This window comes from Falco peregrinus, chromosome 6, assembly GCF_023634155.1.
Source record: "Falco peregrinus isolate bFalPer1 chromosome 6, bFalPer1.pri, whole genome shotgun sequence".
NCBI classification, from domain to species: Eukaryota; Metazoa; Chordata; class Aves; order Falconiformes; family Falconidae; genus Falco; species Falco peregrinus.
This window is the reverse complement of record NC_073726.1, coordinates 70,192,385-70,212,862: the sequence shown is the minus strand read 5'-3', so window position 1 is coordinate 70,212,862 and position 20,478 is coordinate 70,192,385. Positions and strand designations below refer to the sequence as shown.

Here is a 20,478-nt window from a genome sequence, read left to right as displayed (position 1 = left end):
TCTTTTCCCTGGAGTGTGTTGTTTGACATGCATAGGCAATGTTTTCCAACCAAGGTTAGTTGCCATCTTACCTTACTGGGCAAAAACATTCTTGTAAACCCCTACAACCACACATTGATCTAGTTCCTTTATAAGTCAGTTCCCAAAACTCCAACAGAAGAAGACGAGCATAGTTGAGCTTTTTAACATCACTTACCTGCATCCCGATCACAGCGTAGATGAAGAACAACATCACTATTAAAAGAGCCACATAGGGGAGAGCCTAGAAATGGGGGAAAAAACAAAAAAAAAAAAAAGAAAAAAACAAAAGAGAACACTGTGTCTCCATCGAGCCCGGCACACTGGAACCTGGTTCATGCTCTTGGCTTTGGGAAACAGCAGAAGCTGGCCCCGAACATGGAGCCTGTAATTTGCCAGGTGGCCACTAGATGCCTCTACAGGCCCAGATTTGGTTGCCCCTCCCGCCACCAGGCTGCTGCCACCCAGCTCAGGCAGGCGCTGGCTGCTCCCACTCGTGATGGTGGAGCTCTGCTGCCTTCAAGTCAGTCCTGCCCTTGATGGAGTGAGGAAAGCGAGGCCAAAAACTGTGTCTACAGCTGCTTACCAAGAGGAGAAAACTCTCATAACCAGAATTATTCTGACACTAATGGCAACGGGATTTTTTCTGGATCCAGTCTGGTGTAACAGAAAATGCAACAGCTGCAGAGGTCCAAATTCAAGGCTTCTTCTACAATGGCTGGTACTATCCTAAGTACCTAAAGCAGCATCAGCTGTGTTCCCTGTTCAGTGTTAGGTGTCTCTGATGGTGTCTGCAGTGCACTAAGTGTCTGTGATCAGCTGCTGAAGAGGAAATGCAGAGCCCTGATATGCAGAGCTGCCTGGTAAGGAAGAGGCCAGTGCAATCAGCAGAGTGTTGAGTGCTATCTGTTTCCTCCACCACTAGCAAGAATCAAGGGCACAGCCTGGGATGTCACAGGCTCAGGCTTTTGAGGAGGAATTTTCTACTCTGTTGCTTTTGTAATATATATTGCTCAGACCAGAGATTTCCAGACCTTACTTCAGAGGCAATGGACAGACACTTTCATCCTCAAAATGTGAGTACAGTCCCTGATCTGGATTTTGAACACCCCATTTCACAGAGTACAAAAAGCCTAAAGATTCATTATTTTTTAAAATGTAAGACTATTTACAAATTTTAAGTTCATGCCTAAATTCAACAGGGCTAAATCCTATAGGAAGAATAAAGAAAAAAAAAAAATCACTGACCACTATGGAAATTTGACGGAGATCTCATGAGATCTGAATATTAAAATGGCAAAAATTCAAACCTTTAAACAATGTAATCATTGTCTTGAGGCTCAGTGGCAGATTCCTCTGTGTTTTATGGGGTCAGAGAGTTCTGTATGGTTACCCCACAATGTCAGTGGACATACACCAGCAAAGAACTGGGCTTCAAACGTTTTGTGATGATCTAGTTTGGACCTGATACACACAAGACCTAAAAAGAGTTCCTGGGATAGTGTCTAGACAGGACCTGAGGCGCATAACCTTACCAGTTCTTCTCTCTTTCAAATGGGGATGGGAAAAGTGTCTTCTCTCTTGGCCATCTGGCCCTCTGCTTTCTTTCCATGTTCTGCTCAGCCCACTCCCTTCCACTGATGGACCTTCTAGCTCATCTCTGCCCCTTATTCCCCATGGCGCCTTCAGCCTCCCATCTCCTGTATTCCACTCCTCTGGCTCTGTCCTCCTCTGTCCCTGTCCTTGCCTGCCTTTACTCCTTTGTCCTTGTGATTCCCACGGCCTTGCCTTGCTCTCAGCACCCCTCTCACTTCCTACTCCTCCCACTCGCCAGCCTGAGCTCTGTTGCTATCTCTGCAGGCGGAAACCCCACTAAGCATTTTCCCACCACATGATCCTCTTACTGGTGCCCTAACATGTAAGGAAGCACTATGCGCCATGCACAGGGCACATGGCAGTCGCGATGGGATCGTTGCTCATTAGGCTGCCCTGTGCGAGCAGAGACGCTCCCTGGAAGCGTGTGGGGACCCAGAGAGGAGCCTGTGCCAGGGACTGCAGGGGTCCCAGGTTTTGACAGTGGGAGTGGCTGAGCTCAGAGCCCTGCACAGCGGCTATTCTTAGCTACCGAAGGAGCCTCCCAGTAGCCGCAAGAGGAGGAGCTCTGAGCAGAGAATGCCATGTTATAAACGGCTAATGGCTTGCAAGGGAAAAGGCACTTGCTTGCAGTGCCTTGTTGTCCCCCCAGCCTGCTCCCCACCCCTGCCCCCCACCGTGGAAGATACCTCCCTTGAGACTTTCTCACATCACCCTACGACCCTGCCTAAAAGTGGCTCTCCAATCAAAGAGGTCTGAAGGTCACTGGAGGGAAGTACCAAGCGCTCCCTTTCCCATCCCTCTCATCCTCTCCAGCCAAGGGCTGTGGCAAGCCGAGCTCAGGATAAGAGTGAGCTATTGCTAAAGAGGCTGGAGGGGCACAGGAGCAATGGGAGGGGAAGCAGGAACTGGAAAGTGTGACTCTGTCCCCTGCATCAGGGATGCCTAAACTGTGCCAAGGGAATCTCATTCCTATGCATATAGACAAAATGGTTCCCACTGGAGCTCAAATAACAACCTAGAAGTTAGCAACCATGTAAGCAATGGAAAAATTTGCTTGTGGCATGGATGTGTCAGAAAACTGCTGTGCAATATTAGATCCTCTGGCAGTCAAGAAGTGTGCAAAATGAGAGTCCCTTGCATGAGCCTGGTGGTCTGGCCACTGAGACCACCTGAGAGCTGCACTGGAAAAGGTCCAGACTGATCCCTGGTGTACACATGTGCTACTTCTGCTGACAGAGACAGAGCTGTGGTGATCCACAGCACTGCAGGCTTTGGTCTCGGCTTGTGTTGTAGCTGGTGACATTCAAGTTTTGAAGTGTGGATGAGCTTCTTTCCCATTTGAGTCAATACAAATGCCATCAACCATTTAAAGCCTCAGTCTGAGGGATATATGGTTGCTGTTTCAAGATCTGTGTGTTGTACAAGTTACCCTTCCATGCCTTTGTCCGGTGTCCTGCATCTTTTCTCATGTTTAGACCACCATTTGTATTCCTGTCCCTGATGCTTCCTCCAGACCTGCCCCAGCTAACATCCAGGTTGCACTGGCCCAGTAAATCCAGGTCAAATACTTCTAAAATGCAGGAATATGCTATGCTTCATCTCTAACCACCATTTTTCTATATGTTGCTAAGTTAGGGGCTGGTTTGGAAGCAGTTTTTCTAGCAAATTGCTCTCTCTTGGTGTTCGTTTTCCCCTAGACGTGTTGATTCTTATCCAGTCTGGTCTCCTTTACCTTCCCCTATCTACTCTGGTACTTTACCTACCACTGAAATGCAACGTGCCTCCAGGGCAAAAGCGGCAGCAATTTAATATCTTGGCATTGTTACCAGGGTCAAAGATGTGGGGCTGAAAAGGTGAAATTCTTCCTTGATGAAAGCATGGAGGCCACTCAACTCTAATACTCACTGGAAATCCTCAAAACAAGGCTTAAGGGAAACTTAATTGGGACCCAGACCTTCCTCACAGCTGTGTATTTTGCTTAAAATGACAGGTATAAAATACTGCTAAAATAGAAAAAAAAAAAAGCAAGAGGAGATTGAAGGGTTATAGACAGGTGGTTATTGAGTTGAACTGAACTATTAAGGCTGTTCAGGAAGATCTCAAGCAATTACTCATGTTTTAAAGATGGAACTCATACCCAGGCAGTCATCCCTTGAGAGCTGCATTTACTTGACTGTCATTGTGCCATTTGTCACTGGTGCGGGCAGCTCTGACCAGGAGCCTTTTTGAGCTCAGGCACTTGGGTTGAAACCCCACCCCAAGAGGCCACCAAGGGGAAATAAAAAGGAGATAGGTCTTACTTAGAGGTAAGTGAAAGAATACCTGGAAGGACTTGATGAAGGTCCAAAGCAGTGTCCGGATGCCCTCCCCTCGGCTCAGGAGCTTCACGAGACGCATCACGCGGAAGAGTCGGAAGAAGGTGATTGAGATGCGAGAGTTTTCCTCTGCATTCTGGAAGCCATTGGCACAGAGGCAGGAGTTACAACAGCACGGGAGGAATGGGGGCCCTGGGCCACAGAGGATGCTACGCCAAGAGCTCACTGCACTGTTCCTTGTCCTGGTACCACTCCCTGGGCTTGCACTGCCCTGGCACCCCAGGGACAGGCTGAGGCTGGTAAAGCATGTCCTCTGTCCCATGGTGGTGAGGCTACTCTATGGAGGCTCTCTAGGTGTCTCAGTGTCTCCCTTCAGATTGCCTGCACTTTTGGGGATTAGGAGTATGTTATGCTATAAATCCCTCCATTACACCTACTCCGCACACTGGAAAGATGCAATTCTCCTTTGACATTGTACTGGAGGAGAAAGATATTTTCCATTTTGACCTGTCTTGGATGCTTTACCCCAGCAGGTGCCTCAGCCAGCAGTTCTGGTGAATCTGGTGCTGGGCGTCAGCCACGTGCCGCTTGCTCTGCTGGGAAACAGTATCAGTCCCCAGGTCTGCTCCAGGGTGTGAAAACCCGTGGGGGTACGATGTGTGCTGCCTGCTGCCCGGCTGCTGGCATCACTGGCAGCCTCGCTATCCCTGCGCTGCTGTGGCCACGCTTCTGGGGGCTGGGCCACGGCTGCCTGCTCCTGCTGCTCTGTGTTTGTGCCTTTTACATTTCTCATGACCCCTTTGTATTTCCCACAGTCTCCGCACTGGCTTGTTTTTTAAAAGACATTTTATTTTGGCTTCACTGCTACTGTTCAAGCTTGCAGTATTTTAAAATAGTCTTTCTTCTGGCCTGTTTTTTTCTCACAGCATCTGCTTTGTCCCTAAGCATTTTCCCCTGGGCCTGTAACCAGCTCTGACGTTCCTCAGCCTTCACACGTGTGAAGGCAACATGGGTCTGAGCACTGCTGCAGTGGCAGGCTCACCTGGGCCTCAGCAGAGGACCGGCTGCCTAGCTTGAGGGGCAGCAAGGCCCAGAAAATCTGTGTTTCCCAGTTCATTAACCGCCTAAAATACTGTGCAAAGCCTGTGGAGCTGGTGGCTTCTAGCTGCAGGACTGTGGGAATGTGACCCCTTGTCACAGGGGGAGATAACACTGTCACCCTGCCATTTGACCTGCCATGGAGCAAAGAAGGGCACAGAAACCCCCCTTCTGTCCCCATGCTGGCTGCAAAGACAGCTGTTTGAGTCTGAACACCACCAAAAGAGCAACATTTAGGAGGAAGAAACAGTGCAGATCACTCCTGCTGTTAACTACTCACCACTGTGTAAACCAAGAGAGAACAGACCCTTTGGATTTCCTGTCATCAGGCAGTGAAAACAGCAGCTGCTTGCCTGTCTGCTCTTGATAAAATTCAAGGCACGGGAACTGCCCGGACGTATGGTTTTGGGATTAAATTTCCAGATGAGGATGTGTACCTGTGTGCTGTGTGTGCTTCTGTTTCCAACCCAGGATGAGCAGAGCGGTGCTCAGCAATGTCGGTCCCTAGTGGGGCCCGAGCCCCAGCTCCTGCTGTGCAGCCATGGGGGCACACAGGGGCCACGGCTGCTTGCTAGTGTGTGGGCACAGAAAGCCCAGCGCTATGTGTAATAGTTCAGGATTGAACCCGAGCTTGTCGGCCTCTCTGGTGAATCACCAGTGGATATCGTAGGTAGCTTCCTGCAGTCTGCAGCAAAGTCTGATGCTCGCTGCCCATGCAGTAACTGGGTGAAAAAGATTAGAGGAACAGGCTGTGTGGCAAGGAAAAGCCTGAGTGCGCCCTACGTCTCGCATCATTCTAACTTTCTGACTTGGATGACAGGCTGTGGGTTTCAGTGCATCGGAGGGAATTGCTCTGAGGTGCAGGAGGGAATTGGACCTCCAAGGAATCAAAAAACATGGCATTCACTACACTCAACACTAGAGTCCCAGAGGACTAACTATAAGGTCACATATCTCTCCCAATCCAACAGAAGTCCTATGGCCTCCCTTCCATTTTCCCTAAGAAGCTGAACTGCCACCTAAAAGAGAGCTGAGGTCCAAATTTAAAGGTTGTGAGGACAGCAGTATGGCTGTGGTTGTGAACAAAAGGGAAAAAAAAGCGTTTTCTTATTCTACCTGCTTCTGCTTTTGTCAGCTTGGCCCTTTAGATGGCAGCAAGTTGGGACGTGGGTCTGGACAGAGGTTTTAGCATTCCTTTGCCTTTCCTTGCTGAGAGGAGGCAGTTGCTGTAGGCAGAAAATTATCCCTGTTCTCCTACAGTCCTGGAGCAGGTTAAGTCTAAGCACTGGATAAAATAGAACAAATTCCTCCCTGACGCAAATCTACAATTTACCAGCATCAAAGCACTCAGCCAAAACCACTCAGTGATGTCTCGGGAGATTACAGTAATTTTAGGACTAGGTGGCTACAGATTAGCCAGTACTTGAGTAGCCTTGCTTGCTTTGTCCTGGCTTTCATCCAGCATTTTGAAGGCGTACCCTTGCCAGGGGAGGGAGGTTCTGCAAAGTGGCAATCAAGAGATTAGTTACTGCAATTCTGCTGGGATAGTGAGAGAACTGCCTTGTATGCCAAGGCAGCAGAGTATGTGTGCACCATTGCACACATTTTTTTGTGTGCCAAGTATGAACTCAAATGTTACAGTGAATCCCCTCATTGAAGAGGAAGTTCAGACTCCCAGTCCTTTCTAGTCTGGAGGCTTGGACATCAAGTCATACTGCAAACTCATTCAGTATCACGATAGTGACACAGTTCATTACTAACAAGAAATCTTACCAGGTCTAGTTCTCTCTTGGTGATTCATTAGAAGGCAGAACGACAGTTAACTTGACCAAAGGAAAGCTCAGGATGCACAAGAAATACACATGTGCAGCATATTCACAGCTCATGTGAACACCAGACTCACACCAATACACGACATGGCAGCTTCATGCACAAATAACTAGGCTGGGCTTGGAGAGAGAACTTGTGATCAAGGGGAAGAGAATAAAGGAGTGTGTTAGAAAGAGTGTCACAGAAGCTGGGAGGGTGGTCTGTATTTTCGGTCTTACCATAGAGGAAGAGCATTGGGTATGTTCAGCTGGCTTTAAAGAAAGGCAGACAGAAATAAGCTGTAATAAGTCTCCAATCAAGAGCCCTAGTAAACTAGGTCTTGGCTAACACAGGAGCAACAAAATGGCAGAAGAGGGCAAAAGGGAGTTTGAAAGAAATGCACAAGAGGCTGGGCTTATTCCCTAGGATGCCCAGGATCAAAGCTGGCCATGGCAGAAGTAGGTACAACTCCCATTGAATTTGATGTATGCTGTATCCACTACCACCACATGTGAATTGCACCCAGTATCTCCTGAGTGCTAGACATCCTGGCATCCAGGCAGTGGATGTACTGATGTTGTTAAAATGTTTCTTGTATCACTACTATCAAGTTCAATATGGGGGCCGATTTAGCTCCCCAACTCAGATCCAGGCCATGTCTGCACAGGGACCAGCCAGCTTCTAGTGCATCAGTCTGATTTATTAAACCCATAATATCCCAGTGCTAAAGCAACACTTTCTATTTATATATCCCCATTCCCTTACACGTAGTTCTGGGGAATAACATTGTTGTCACTAAGACAATGGCTTGGGACAGTCTAATCAGCTCTTGGCAACCTTACCACACCCACTACCAGCTGTGGAAAGTGAGTTGGTAAAGCTGGTTAGCTGGCTGTACCTTCACCCTCCTCACAGCAAAGCTCCAGGGACCCAATGGATGCATCCTTACAGGCCAAACAGAGCTGAGCTGAGCCCTGCTCATGCCTGGAAGAGTCTAGTTGCTGTGAACACTCTGCCTGACATGCCTTGATTAACTTCTGGGGCCATTTCCAATGCTGAGAGCAATTCTAAAAAACACCCAAAGCTACACATATCCTTAGATGTAAGAAGCACAATTGAAAATTAAATAAAACCAGATTTATCGGGAGCCATTCAATTCAATAGTAACATAATCCTTCAGGCCTAACCTCTACCATATGCCCTACATGCCAAACCTGTCTCTCGTTACTCCTTGTGACAACATTAGCAAAGCTGAAACTGATGTATTTCTTCTTCTGCCAATGGCAGAATTCACCCCTAGTGCCATGGAGTGTGCTCCTGTTCACCAAGGACACTGCAGTAACCAAACTGGCATTGTATTACCTAAATAAAAACGGTAGTTTGGAGGCACAGGATATTTGGTGATATAGGCAAATGAGAACAACTGAAAAACCCAAGGTACACCTAATCATATCATAGTCTTTTGGGTTAACTCATTGGTTTGGTAGTGTCAGCTTTCACTGCTTTTATCCTGCTCTTTCACATATTTGCTCTTGTATTTTCTTTTCAGATCACATACCGGCAAAAGTTGGCTTGAATACGAAATAAAGGAGCAGTGCCCATAGAGACATTTCTTATAGACCAGACATAGACTTTGATTTTGTGTTGCTGGACAAACTTCTCCTTTCCAGCAGAGTTTCTCTGTCCCATCCCTTTTTCTCTTTGCAGTTTTGCAAATCATCTTTTCTAACAATAGGAGGACCCTATTCTGCTAGTTGCTGCATTCCTGGTAGAAGATACAAAGCCCCTTCAAATAACTGAAGGAAGCCCAACAATTTTCAGCACCTTTCAGGATTCTCCATCCTTCCCTGGCTGACAGTGTTGGTGCATCCGTGACTGACTGGCTGAAGGAGCCTTGTAAGTTACTGTGGAATATTATACCTTAATTATCATTAGTATTTCACCAGAAAGTACAGATAATAGTAATGTAACAGGCTAAAAAAAAATATGTATAAAAGGGTATAACTATATAAAGCACTGTTGATACAGGATGCTCAACTTGGAGGAGATGGCATCACACTGAAAAACCAGAAACCAAAGGTTCTGAGTATCTTGGCACTGTTAAGAAAGTGAAGTAGAGATTGACTTACTCCTCTCTAGTTCCCTGACCTAACTGGTTTGTGCTTTAACATGGGGTCAAATATGTAGCAAATTATATCACAACCTAGAGTAAAGGCTCAAAAGCAGCATGAGAAAGTTGCTGTTAATGCTGGCAGGTGGTATTTGTACAAACTGTAGCACTGTGGGCTAAGGTTCCTGATCTGCCTGTGCCTACAGTATCCTGTGTGTGAGTATATGAGGGGGAAATCAACCCCCAGCTGTGGGTTGCTGAATACATTTTCTGATATCCACAGACGTTTCAGAGAGGAGCCAAATCCTACTGTTTTTCACCTGCGCCAAGAAGTCACCATATGGACCTGAGCACAGATATTTGAGAACCTGCTACTGGGACTTTTGAATGTGGCCATTCCTAACTATAAACTCAAGACAGCTATTGCTAGTTTTTCCGAGAATCTTTGACCTTGCAAGTGATGTGGGTATGCCAATTTTAGGACAAGCACCTGAGAACGTAGCAGTCACATCAGTTCACAGGGATGGAGGCATGGTGATAGGTACTCGGAAATAAAGCTAGTGTCTAATGTCCATCTCTAGTGAACAGGATTCCATTTCAAATCTCAAATCAATGTACAGAAGCAAATTCTCATCTGTTTGATGTCTTTGAGAGAGCTTTTGGAGAAGCTACACCACTTAACAGAAGATGGCCTTGGCTGTACTATTTTACTTGCAGCCATCTCTTTTGTGTGTGGTCTAACCTGCACAGGAACTTCAAGTATTCCACCCTGCTTCTGTCATTTGTGGCACAAATAGCATGCACATAACTGAATGAGAAAGGGCAACAACAATGAGATCAGTCAAGAGGTCACGCTCTGCACAATTTCCATCATAGAGAAGAGGGTCCTGAAGTCTAAATCACAAACAAGTGGGGGGAAAATTAAGAGTGATGTAGAAGGTAACCTGCAGGCTTAGTGGGAAGAGAAATATCTGAGACAGGGTGCATCTGTGTAAAGGCACTCAACGGGGATGAATGCAATGAAACTGTTTGGGCCATTTCTTTTTTTTTTCCTCTTGATGCCACCGTATTTAAAAAACTAATAAAGATACTAAAGAGCAGAAAAGTCAAGAAACAGAAAAGCAAGTTCTGGAAGCCAAAGTAAAGATTCAGTAGGATAAAGACAGGGATCCCTGAAGCATGTCTGAAAAGCTCCTCAGAATATTGTTGCCTGCATATATCTGATTTTAACTATGTTCAATGTGTACCAGAACACCTACATTTTAAACAGATCCATTGCTCAAGCTGCTGTTAACCTGTCTGCATCCTTAAAGCCCCGACAGGCACAAAAGGCACAGCTTAAGCCCATCATGAATTCAGCATCCCAAGTAAGGAAGTCTCTGGGAAAGAAGACAAGTTTACTCAATGGAGACATACTTAAAATCTCAGAGACCACAGAACTAAGGTAACTGATAGCACTGTGTTCCTGCTAATCATATTCCACCTGGGTAGATGGGAGTAAGCCCTACTGGTGGCTATTTGCAAAGAACATTCCACCTCCAGATGGATACAAGGAGCATCAGTGTCTCCTGAACCTCCATACTGACTCACATATCAAATTTAGTGTCTGATCTTGCCATCAAGTCAAGGAAATAATTTTTAACAGGTTGTGTTTATGGGTTTCCAGATCCTGATTATAGCATGAATGCTTTGGAAGCTAGGAAAGGATAAAACTTGGACTCCAGGAGAATCAGTTTCAATGTTTCAAGGGCAATATGTAACAGTCAATATCATACAATATTTATGCTGTAATGTAATCCATTCTGAAATTCTGAGAAGGGATGACTTGGCTTTTCAGAGCTGTAAAAAGAGGAGCAAAAATATGAGCAAAAAGACTAAAAAATGTATCATCATGTTAGTATCAAAGCCCCCTGAAAATATGCAAGGCTTAGAATATCTTCTGGATAGATAAAGATTTGGAAGAAAACAATAAGGTCTGTTAATAAATAGATTGAAATGTAAGTTTCAGTAGAAAAGTCCTGAGAAGAGATATCAATCCCACCGCATCCCTGTGGAACACTGGAGATGGAGGATCATGTTAAGAGATTTGACTTCCCTGGGGCTTTTGGCTGGTTTGCTGACAACTATAATGGCTATCCAGAGAAGGAGCACCTAGAAATGCCTGAAGGGGAGCTCCATTAGGTTTGCACAACGTATATTTAAACAATATATCCAATGAGGCTCCTTGACTGCTGGGTAAGTATGTTTCAGTAGTTGTAGAAGCCTGACTGCCACTGAGATGACAGTACAGGCAGGTGGCATTCCCACTACTAGCACCATTGTTGTTAATAATGTTTTTACACCACAGGACACACCGAAGATGATGAGTACAGCTTCTTCAGAGGATCCAGTCTTTCCTAGGAAATCCAAACTGATCTTTTCCCAGCATTTGAGGAGTAAAACTTCCTTGCTGATAGATTTTTACTTTCTGAGAAGACTTCTTCCATTTCTAGAGAGGAATCTTTTTGCAAGACAGAATCCAGCCTTTATGTTGTGAAGAACTTGTCCTGCCTTAATTTGGGGAACATTTAAGCAGGCAAATGCACAGTGTTACTATTGCTTTGTTACAGCTGTCTCAGTCAATGCAGTGGTACAATGGCAGCCTTCTAATTTTGCCTGGTAGCCCCAGGTTTGAGGATATGAGAGGCAATACGCGTTTGAGATTTTGGCACCATGATATGACAGAGTATCTTCATATTTCTCAAGAAAACAAATGGTCATATGCTTATGTTGCCTTTTGTGACAAACAATCTATAATGGCATTTCTCCACTGAGCAAAATAGGGCTTGTGGATGAAGCTCTTAAGAAGACCACTTGCAGTAGTTGGTTGTTGGTGATGGATGTCTGCTGTTTCCTTCATTGCTGTGGACATTTGGAGATGAAAAGTTACCTATGAAGATGTTGTATCTGTTGGAAACTTGTCCATTGGTCTGGTAGCCTTCTCCTGTGAGGAAGTGAGTGAGTATGATAGATGTTCACTTTTTACTTTTTTCTACTCATTGCAGGAAGGATGCCTCTGAGAATCCACACTGTAGAGTCTGCCTGAGCAGGCTGCAATGCTGTGTAGCTAGCTCCTTTGCAGCTCTAGGATACTGGTCTTTTCAAGCTCAAGTTCAGGCCCTCCAAGAGTCTTGCCTACATTAGTCATACTGCAACTGTGACCTTCTTGGGCACAAAATGAAGGGTGGAAAGAGACATTCTGGGGAAATGAGCACATCATACAAAGATTTTGAAGGGAATTAAAACCAGTTTCATTAAGGTATTCCTGATGAGCACAGTGATTTGATTTTGTTGCTATGGGGAGTGAGAAAGAACTGAAGGGCTGTTTCAGCTGCTTGGCCACTTCATCTTGACTGGATGTAGAGGGCACAAATAGAGCAACAGCAAGCCAACAGCACTACTGTTCTGGAGGTTTTTCTTTCACACATGTGGGTCACACTGAGATAGGATCTGCAAGGACTTGAACTTCAAGGAGAACAAGAATTTACCAAAGTATAGGTGAAAGGGAGGCTTAGAATTTTTCCGGTACCATGGAGACATGATAAAAGAGAAGACACTAGACTTTCTTTTGCGCTTGTAGTGTCAAAAGTCTGAAGTGACCTCAGGAGGCTGGCTAACACAAGTCTTTGTGGAGCACTGGAAAAAGTCAGGGTTTCAAATCAACCTGGCTGCTGGCAGGATATAGCCTGCTGTTACGCTGGGGAGTTACCACAATCCCTTCCAGAATCATCTGTCTGCCACTGCTGCGTGTGGTTTTAATCACAAGAACTCTAGGAATAATCCACCTGCCACCAAAGTGTGTGAGGTTATTATAAGACCAGGCAGAAATGTATCTGGTGTTTTGCTGACAGGGAATACTACTGGATTGCAGATGGCATAATTCTCAATTCCCACAACTTACAGTGAAATCAAATTATTAGCAGGAAAAAAAAATAATAAAAAAGCCAGTCAATCTGCTCAAACTCTGCTTTCTTCTTTGAGACTTTATGGGAATAGTTTGAATAAAACTAGCCAGAATTTTTATTTTTCCTACAAAAATATTTTGTTAGCAGAATGCTAATGCTGAAAGTGAAATGTTCTGTAGAAACATGTCAATTTTGAAAAAAAGCATTTCAGAAATGTAAGATTGAAATCTCATGTTTTGTCCTTGCACATTTTGAGTTTTCATTTCCATTAGAAATGTTATATAACTATGAAAAATCTATCCCAGACTAAACTGTTTCTACTTTACTTAAGCAATTTTCCTCATTTATTTCTGTTGGAATGATCTTTTACTGAAAATATGGTAATTTTAAATTTTTATTCTATTTTAAAACAGAAAAAAATGTTACAAGAGTATTTTGTGGATCAAACCCCCAAGCATTCCTATACCTCTAATCTGGGTGAAGCGCCAGAGGCTTTTTTGATCACTTCCATAAATTGAAGTTTGATTTTCATGCCCATTAGAAAAGGGTGCCATCTTACAGGAAAACAGGGTATCAAGGTGTATGATGCTGCCTTTACTGGGGCAAATGGTAAACACCTTGTTGATTTCTCTGAAAAAAGCCCTGAGCTGTTGCAGTGCAATGTAATATGCTAATCCTCAGAAAGCTCTGCAGAGGAGACTGAATCTCTTGCACTTGGGAATTAAAATTTTATTTGGTGCAATAAGGCAAATTAGGAAAAACCTGCAATGAAGTTTGCCGTTACATTTCTGCCTGCACTTACTCATGTGGGTCAACAGACAACAAGTGCCAGCTCAGACAAATGCAATATATATGCATTTATACTTCACATAGATTCCACACGATTTCAGATTTCAGTGGAAATATTAACATATCCGTATGCAACAAAAGCCTATTTCAAACACAGTTAATAAGGTCAAGGTAACTTTTAAAGCAAATGAGTCCTGCAGCTATCAGTTTTTTCCCTTCATTTCCTATATATTCTAAGATTTTGAAATTCTAGAGCTCGCTTTTCTAATTAGCTTCAAATATGCAAATCATACCAATTTGAATAGCTTATTAATTAATTTCATATATATATATCCATGAAATTGTCAGACAGTAATCTTATGGTTCCAAGTGCTTAAGGTAAATATAAGGAAAGTAAATTGCTTTAATTTGGTTATGCAGATTACTCTAGACTGACAATTACTGGACAATTAATGAAGAGTCCCTTTTTACACAGTGGAAAGCTCTATTTTTTCCCATGACTTTCAGAAAAGCAGAACAATTGGTAAAGTATATCTATGCAAATTATTCTCAATTTTCAGGATGTTTTAATAATACTTGTCATTAGCTCTGGGCAAATGATGAATTCAAGTCTTATGGTAATCAGGCCTGGGGGGCTCCTGAGAAACAAGTAGATATTAAACACTATCAAAGATGTAGTGCTCCATCTTTCAGGTACAACTCCTGGTCTGACTCTGAGAGGCAGGTGCAGCTCGCCTGTGTTTTATTGTGTTTTGTGGGACAAGCAGCCAAAAAAAGCCCTAGAGCATCTGGCTAGGAAGGCTCTGAAGATAAACCGAGCCATGAAAATAAATGTTGAAAGACTACTCGCGTGCAGGACCTTTTGCTTTCATTTTACAGTTGAAGTGACCTTAAGGATTGGTTTGAGTATCATCTGAGGAGAGCTTTTGCTGATTTGAATACCTCTGCCAGAAGCCATGTGTGACAAACTGGACTGGTTTAATTCAGCTTGCCTTTCCACTTGAGCAGTTCCTGATCCACAGGGCAAGGGCTCCCGAAGGAGGCAATCAGGCTGTCCCAGCCCAGAGCAGACTGAGGGGGGTGACCCTGGGAACAGACCAGACCACTAAGCAAGACAGAGAGAAAGCAAGTGTGAAAATTTAGAGTTCCCAGGTCTCCAGCTTTCCTCATCTCTGTTACCATCCATGCCAATGGTTTTCTCATTGCTGTTCCTAAGTAGTCAAATGTGCCTCACTGCCTTTCCTATAGCAAAGTTAATATGGCTTTTAAACACCAAACCCAGCAGTATGTTTATCACTGTGCTGGAAAGGGCAGTCTCCTGTTCCTCCACCTCTTTAGGAAGATTTACCTCTCTATTACATTGATCATTATTCTCTTTTCCTTTTTTTTTTCATTGTCTGGGAGGCACAGAGGGAAGAGAAATCTGTGGGGCTGGTCTTCCAAAAGAAGCACAGGCTGTATCTGGTTTTGACTCATTCTGAATGTCAGTTCTTTTCATATCCAGGTTCTCCCATCCCAAACACCCAAATAAATCCACCAGCTTGACTTCTTATCTGTACCAGTATTGTGAAAGCACAGCTGCTCTGGAAGGCTGCATGCAGGGAGACGATCTCTGACATGGCTTGGCCAGCTAAGGTTCTTGTGTACTAAGACCGTGCCGCTGATTTTGATCTTGAAATGAAAAAGAAGAGACTGTTCAAAGCATTCATAGCAGTCTTGGTTACTTTAAAGACATGCTGTTGTGTGCTGTTTCAAGTACTGACTTTGCCATTTCTTGTAACATCCCACAGCCTGTCTCAGAAAGGATGATGGCAGCAGAGCTCTTCTCTAAGATGAATTTCCCAAGACACAGGTAGGCAGGAGCTTTCCTTGTCTCCAACACCTTGCAATACTCCATTAGTACTGAGAGGCTCAGTAACATCTACTGGCTTCATCTTCCCTGGGGGCTGATGAGGAATTAAGTGAACTCCCACAAGCATGTCCCTCTGTCATGGCTGTGCTTGTCTTCAGTGCACTGAACATTTCAGTACTTCCGCAGCTATTTGTTAATTACTTATTAATTAGCTGATAGGATTCTGTGCTTTGGGAAAAGGCTAAGGAAGAAGGGAAAATGAAGAACAGATTGAAACTTGGTGCCTTCTGTGTACTGGTGTTACTGGGGTTTCTCTGGGCAGCCTCATCTGCCTAGGGCAGAAAGGAGGCTGGAGACCTTTGGACTTTCCTGGGCTCCATGTGTGAAGAGGTTTGCTGGGAGCTCAGTATGAAAGGTTTGTTGTGATGTGGTTGGCAGGAGAACGTGAATCCAGAAGGAAGCTTCAGCAGCATCTTTGCGGCTCCTGTATAACTGATGGGGAATTACACTGGTGGTGTTAGGGTCAGAGGCAGGGCTGTGGTCTGCAGCAAAATACCCACTCCTTAGTATGGTAACTCTTCTGGGGACTAATGGAGCCAGATGGTGACTAGCTCATGAGCAGGTTTTTCCAGGGAGGAAGACAAGCAGTCCATTAGATCAGAGACTCTGCATGCAGCTTTGCCGGGACCCTTCCTTTGGCAAGCCCAGAGACTCTGGGACAGGGTGAAGATGAATGAACCATCTTCTTCTTTGATGAAGGTGCTGAAAGAAACTGCACAAGCCATTGAAAACAGGAGAAAACCCAATCCACCTTCATTCAAATGCAACAGGAATGTGGATTGCAAGAGACAGTAGATACAGGTGAACTCTTCACCTCTGTTACTTTTGAGTAATGAATCTCTGCTCAAAGGAGGATAGCCAGAGATACCAGCAGCCCAAGGAAAGAGTTTCTTGTGGACCATTTTCATGTGAGATTTGTAGCAGTTAGTATTTAATTCCGAGGCTGTGTCTTTTCATTGCCTTTGAAATTAGAAAGTTATTTAATGTTGATGCAGAATGTTTCCTGGAAGACAGCAGCCTCAGAGCCATACTGGATTTCTGTATGTTAATATGGGATACAACAAAGCCTATGAGCCATTCTGGGACTGGAAATGTCAATCACAGGCATTATCAGAGCACGTTAGATGTGATCATATGGAGACTGCAGCTAGCTGTTACAAAGCTACTGCGCAACATTTTTTTGTTCTACACCTCTTTCCAAGGACAAATGATTATTGATTTGATGAATTCTTTGGTTAAAAAAAATAGTAGGGATAGTTTGGATTATATGTAACGCTCACTGTGTGTGATTTACCCCGTTCAAGTCTGGGCAAACAGCTGAGCCTCAAAATCCCTAGCTCTAAATACCGATTTCTTTTAGTGTCTTTCTATTGACAAGTGTCTTTCTATTGACCAGTGTTTCTTTACTACTGAGGCATCTTTGCCTTCATATCTGTTCATATTAGGAAAAGATGTCACTTGATTTGACTTTGGGTGAAGCAGATTTTTTCCCAGTCACTCAGACAAGGCTCAGCAGACGGCACTTCTGTTATTTCTGAGTTTAAAAGTGAGAGAATACTGGGATGTGACTAGTTGGGATGTCCCATTACTCTGCAACAGTTTTACTAGCAATTAGAGCTGGAGCCACTTTTTTGGCCATCAATCAGCTGACCGTAAGCAGCAATTCAGTCTCTACAGCTAGGTCATCAGGATGCATCAGGGAATGGGTCCCATTTAGCAGATGTCTAGGAATATATATGAAGCAGAAGTTATTTTCTTGGCATTTTGTGCTAAACAGTCTCCACAAAGAGCAGATCAGTGAGGGAAGGTAAGAGCACAGCCTTTTTGAAAAGAGTTGTCTAGTGAGAAATAAAAAAATCCATGTTATGTTTGCTTGGCTGGTACATATGAGGGTAGAAGGAGCAGGGCAGGAGCTAAATGAGGTTGATATATTGACTGTATTAGAAAAGGTAGGATTAGTTTAAACATGTTTACCTTTGATTACAAACCTGGCCTGGAGGCCACATTATTTTGCCTACCAGCAAAAACTCCAATCAGGTCTTTATATAACGTGAACCTTAAAAATTCCTGTTAATGTGCATTTGGGTTTGCAAAATGGTACCCATGACCATGCTTAACTGCTGCCCAGTGCCTGGCACAAAAACTTTCACAAAGGGAAGCAGCCTTTCCCCTGGACTAACAGTATCTGGGCTGAACACAGACAAGAAAAATCACTGATACAGTATGTAAAGGGGAACTAATGACTGCCTTGCTGAAAACTATTCCTAGTGCTCCTGGGAATGGGAAACATGATTTCTGCCACCCAAGATTCCAGCAAAATTTGGAGAAAGTCACTAGGGATAAGAAGATAGGGGAGAAGAGAAAGTTAAAGAGGAAAACAAGTAAAATACTTGTGTTTTCCTTTCTTCTGTCACCTTCATTGCTTTCATTGCAACTGGCAGGGCAATCTGGAACCAGTTAGCAGATCTCTAAATATGCATAATAGTACGAGATGGTGCATGCAGTGAGGTCTTGGAGGCCCAATGTTAAAAGGTCTTGTAATTTGGATGAAGAACAGAACCTTTTTCAGAAAAACTGAATGAGTGAAATACAGGGGATTGTGCACACTTTATTACTGCAGTCTGTGTGTGGAGAACAGCAATGTTGGAAAGTTCCTTGGGCGTTCTCGTCAAAGTAGGTCTTAGAAAAAGGAGAATTAAATGCCAGAAAACATCTTTCACTTCTTCAAGGAATTGCCTTAGATGACAGAACTAGCTGGATTTGAACTCACCTGAGCACTTTTTTGACCATCTAACTTATGGTGTTTAGGGAGCTATCATTAATTAACATTAATATATTCAGAGGCTATCTAAGGAATCAGATTTTTCTATGGATACATATAAAGATACAATCTCTACTAGAGTTCAGGGAAAGTTAAAAGAAACTTTTGCTAGGCAAAAAGAAATGATTTATCCTGGCTAGCAAGCCAATGGAAAATATAACCAGCTTGGGGTAGTTCTAGTGTTTTTTATTATTTTTTCTTTTGAGCTTTTTAACTAGCTTTGTGGGAAAACATACTGGAATTAAAAGGAAAATGAAATACAACTGTATTATATCACAAATGTTGATACCAGAACATTGTAGTATTTTTTTTTTAAAGTGAGGTGGTAGAAAAATTACAAGAAAAATTAAGTGCTGGTCAGAAAATCTGGATGTAGGCTTTTTAAAGAGCTCTTTGTACTGAAATATACATCACACATTTTACCATTGAACCAACACAGGACAAGGCCTGTGGTACTTTTTGTTCCTACTATTAGCTATTACTGTTATTGTAGCAATAAATCACAGTCCAACAAGAAAACAGGATTCCTTCTTTAAAAGTCTTAAAACCCACCAAGGTTTTGGGTATGTGAAAGCCCACAGTAATTACAAGCACGAGTCACTCCTCAGTGCAGTCAGTAAGACACTGTGCCCCACCATTTTAAAGAGAGGTCTGAACATTTTCACTCAGAAGGACTCCAGACTGGTTTGTGCATCAAGTCTTACAGCTATAGGGCTATATAACTTTCTTTTTCTTAAATTTATCCAATAAGGCAGATTTATTTTTATGCTACTCTTAAATCTCCCCTGCATTAAAATACATTCTGATTATTCCACACACCTGGAATAATGTTGGAAGCCAAGTATAACAAGTAGTTTTGTGGAAATCACAATATTGAGGTATTTCCTCAAAACTGGGTAGTATGGCGAGTCTTTCAAAGTGGGAGCTACATTCTTTCTTCATATGGTGCTAATACTGCTAGTCATCAGTAACAGTTCAAATACTCAGGTAAACTGAGGAAGGACTCATCTGCATTTACTATCTCCATTTTCTGCAAAAAATATGTACTTTTTTCTGTTTGCCCATGTTTCATATAGGTTTCCTTACAGATAAACTTGCACAGTTACTAAAATCACCTAACTTTGAATGGGCAAATCACATCATGAACTCTGGAAATGCACTCAGAATATCAACGTTTTTAAGCCAAAAGAGAATAAAAAAAGAGGCCCCATCTTCATGACAGAAATGTACATACATAAAACCAAAAAAAACCCTGTTCAAACATGGTTGTGGTCAGATAGTGTTACCATACTTCTTTCTCACCAACACAGGGTGAAAAACATGCAGCAGAATTCTTGATTAAGCATGGTAGGTGATCAAATTCAAATCAATCTAAGACTCATTTGGGGAGGAGTTCAGAGAAGCTCTCCTGATGTTCACCAAAGGCAAAATAAAGCACTAGTAACTGCCACTGCTACAGCTCACAACCATGCTTCAACTTGGCTTCCTACATACAGAAGCTGGGGCCACCGTGGTGTGTTACCTGGATTATTCCTATGATAAAATCACCCCCAGATATTAGAAAAAGCAAACTAAATCCACCCCCACCCCCATCAATTTTATCAGTAGTTTTCCCAAAAAGAAAACAAGTCATATATACATACATATACACGCACACAGGGATAGCTCAGGACTACGCACAACTTCTAGGATAGCAGCAGTAAGGGTATGACAACACAAGATGTCAAAAGAAGCCACTGTGCTTCTCCAGCCCTTTGCTACATAATTTGGAGGCCTCTGCTACTCAGACAGCATTTGAGAAAGAGAGAGAGAGAGGGAGGGAGGGAGATGTTTTCTACCTCTTCTGGGAGGTTTGGGTAAACGAACTTGTGCGTTCCAGGAATTGCAAAGATTTGTGTCCAGTGGCAGCTGATGGCCAAAATCTGAGCAGCAAAGGGCACGGAAGCGGAGAGAACCAGACAGGCAGAGACAGAAAGACAGACAGACGCAGCGACAGAGATGAATGCCAGTCCCAACTGAGGTGCAGGCTAGATGTATGTCGTCCTTCCACCGATCCTTGCTCCCAT

The 20,478-nt window shown here is 43.6% G+C and overlaps 1 protein-coding gene across 1 annotated transcript in view; it reads right to left on the bottom strand.

Annotated features, from left to right (window-relative positions):
- The window catches only part of CACNA1C (calcium voltage-gated channel subunit alpha1 C), a 493,845-nt gene that overhangs the window by 31,081 nt on the left and 442,286 nt on the right, over nt 1–20,478 (bottom strand). Inside the window, exons 33-35 of the mRNA XM_055807493.1 lie at nt 7,076–7,108; nt 3,937–4,065; nt 197–262 (exon numbers count right to left, since the gene is read on the bottom strand). Coding sequence (XP_055663468.1) covers nt 197–262; nt 3,937–4,065; nt 7,076–7,108 — 228 coding nt within the window. The remainder of the gene's footprint in view (nt 1–196; nt 263–3,936; nt 4,066–7,075; nt 7,109–20,478) is intronic.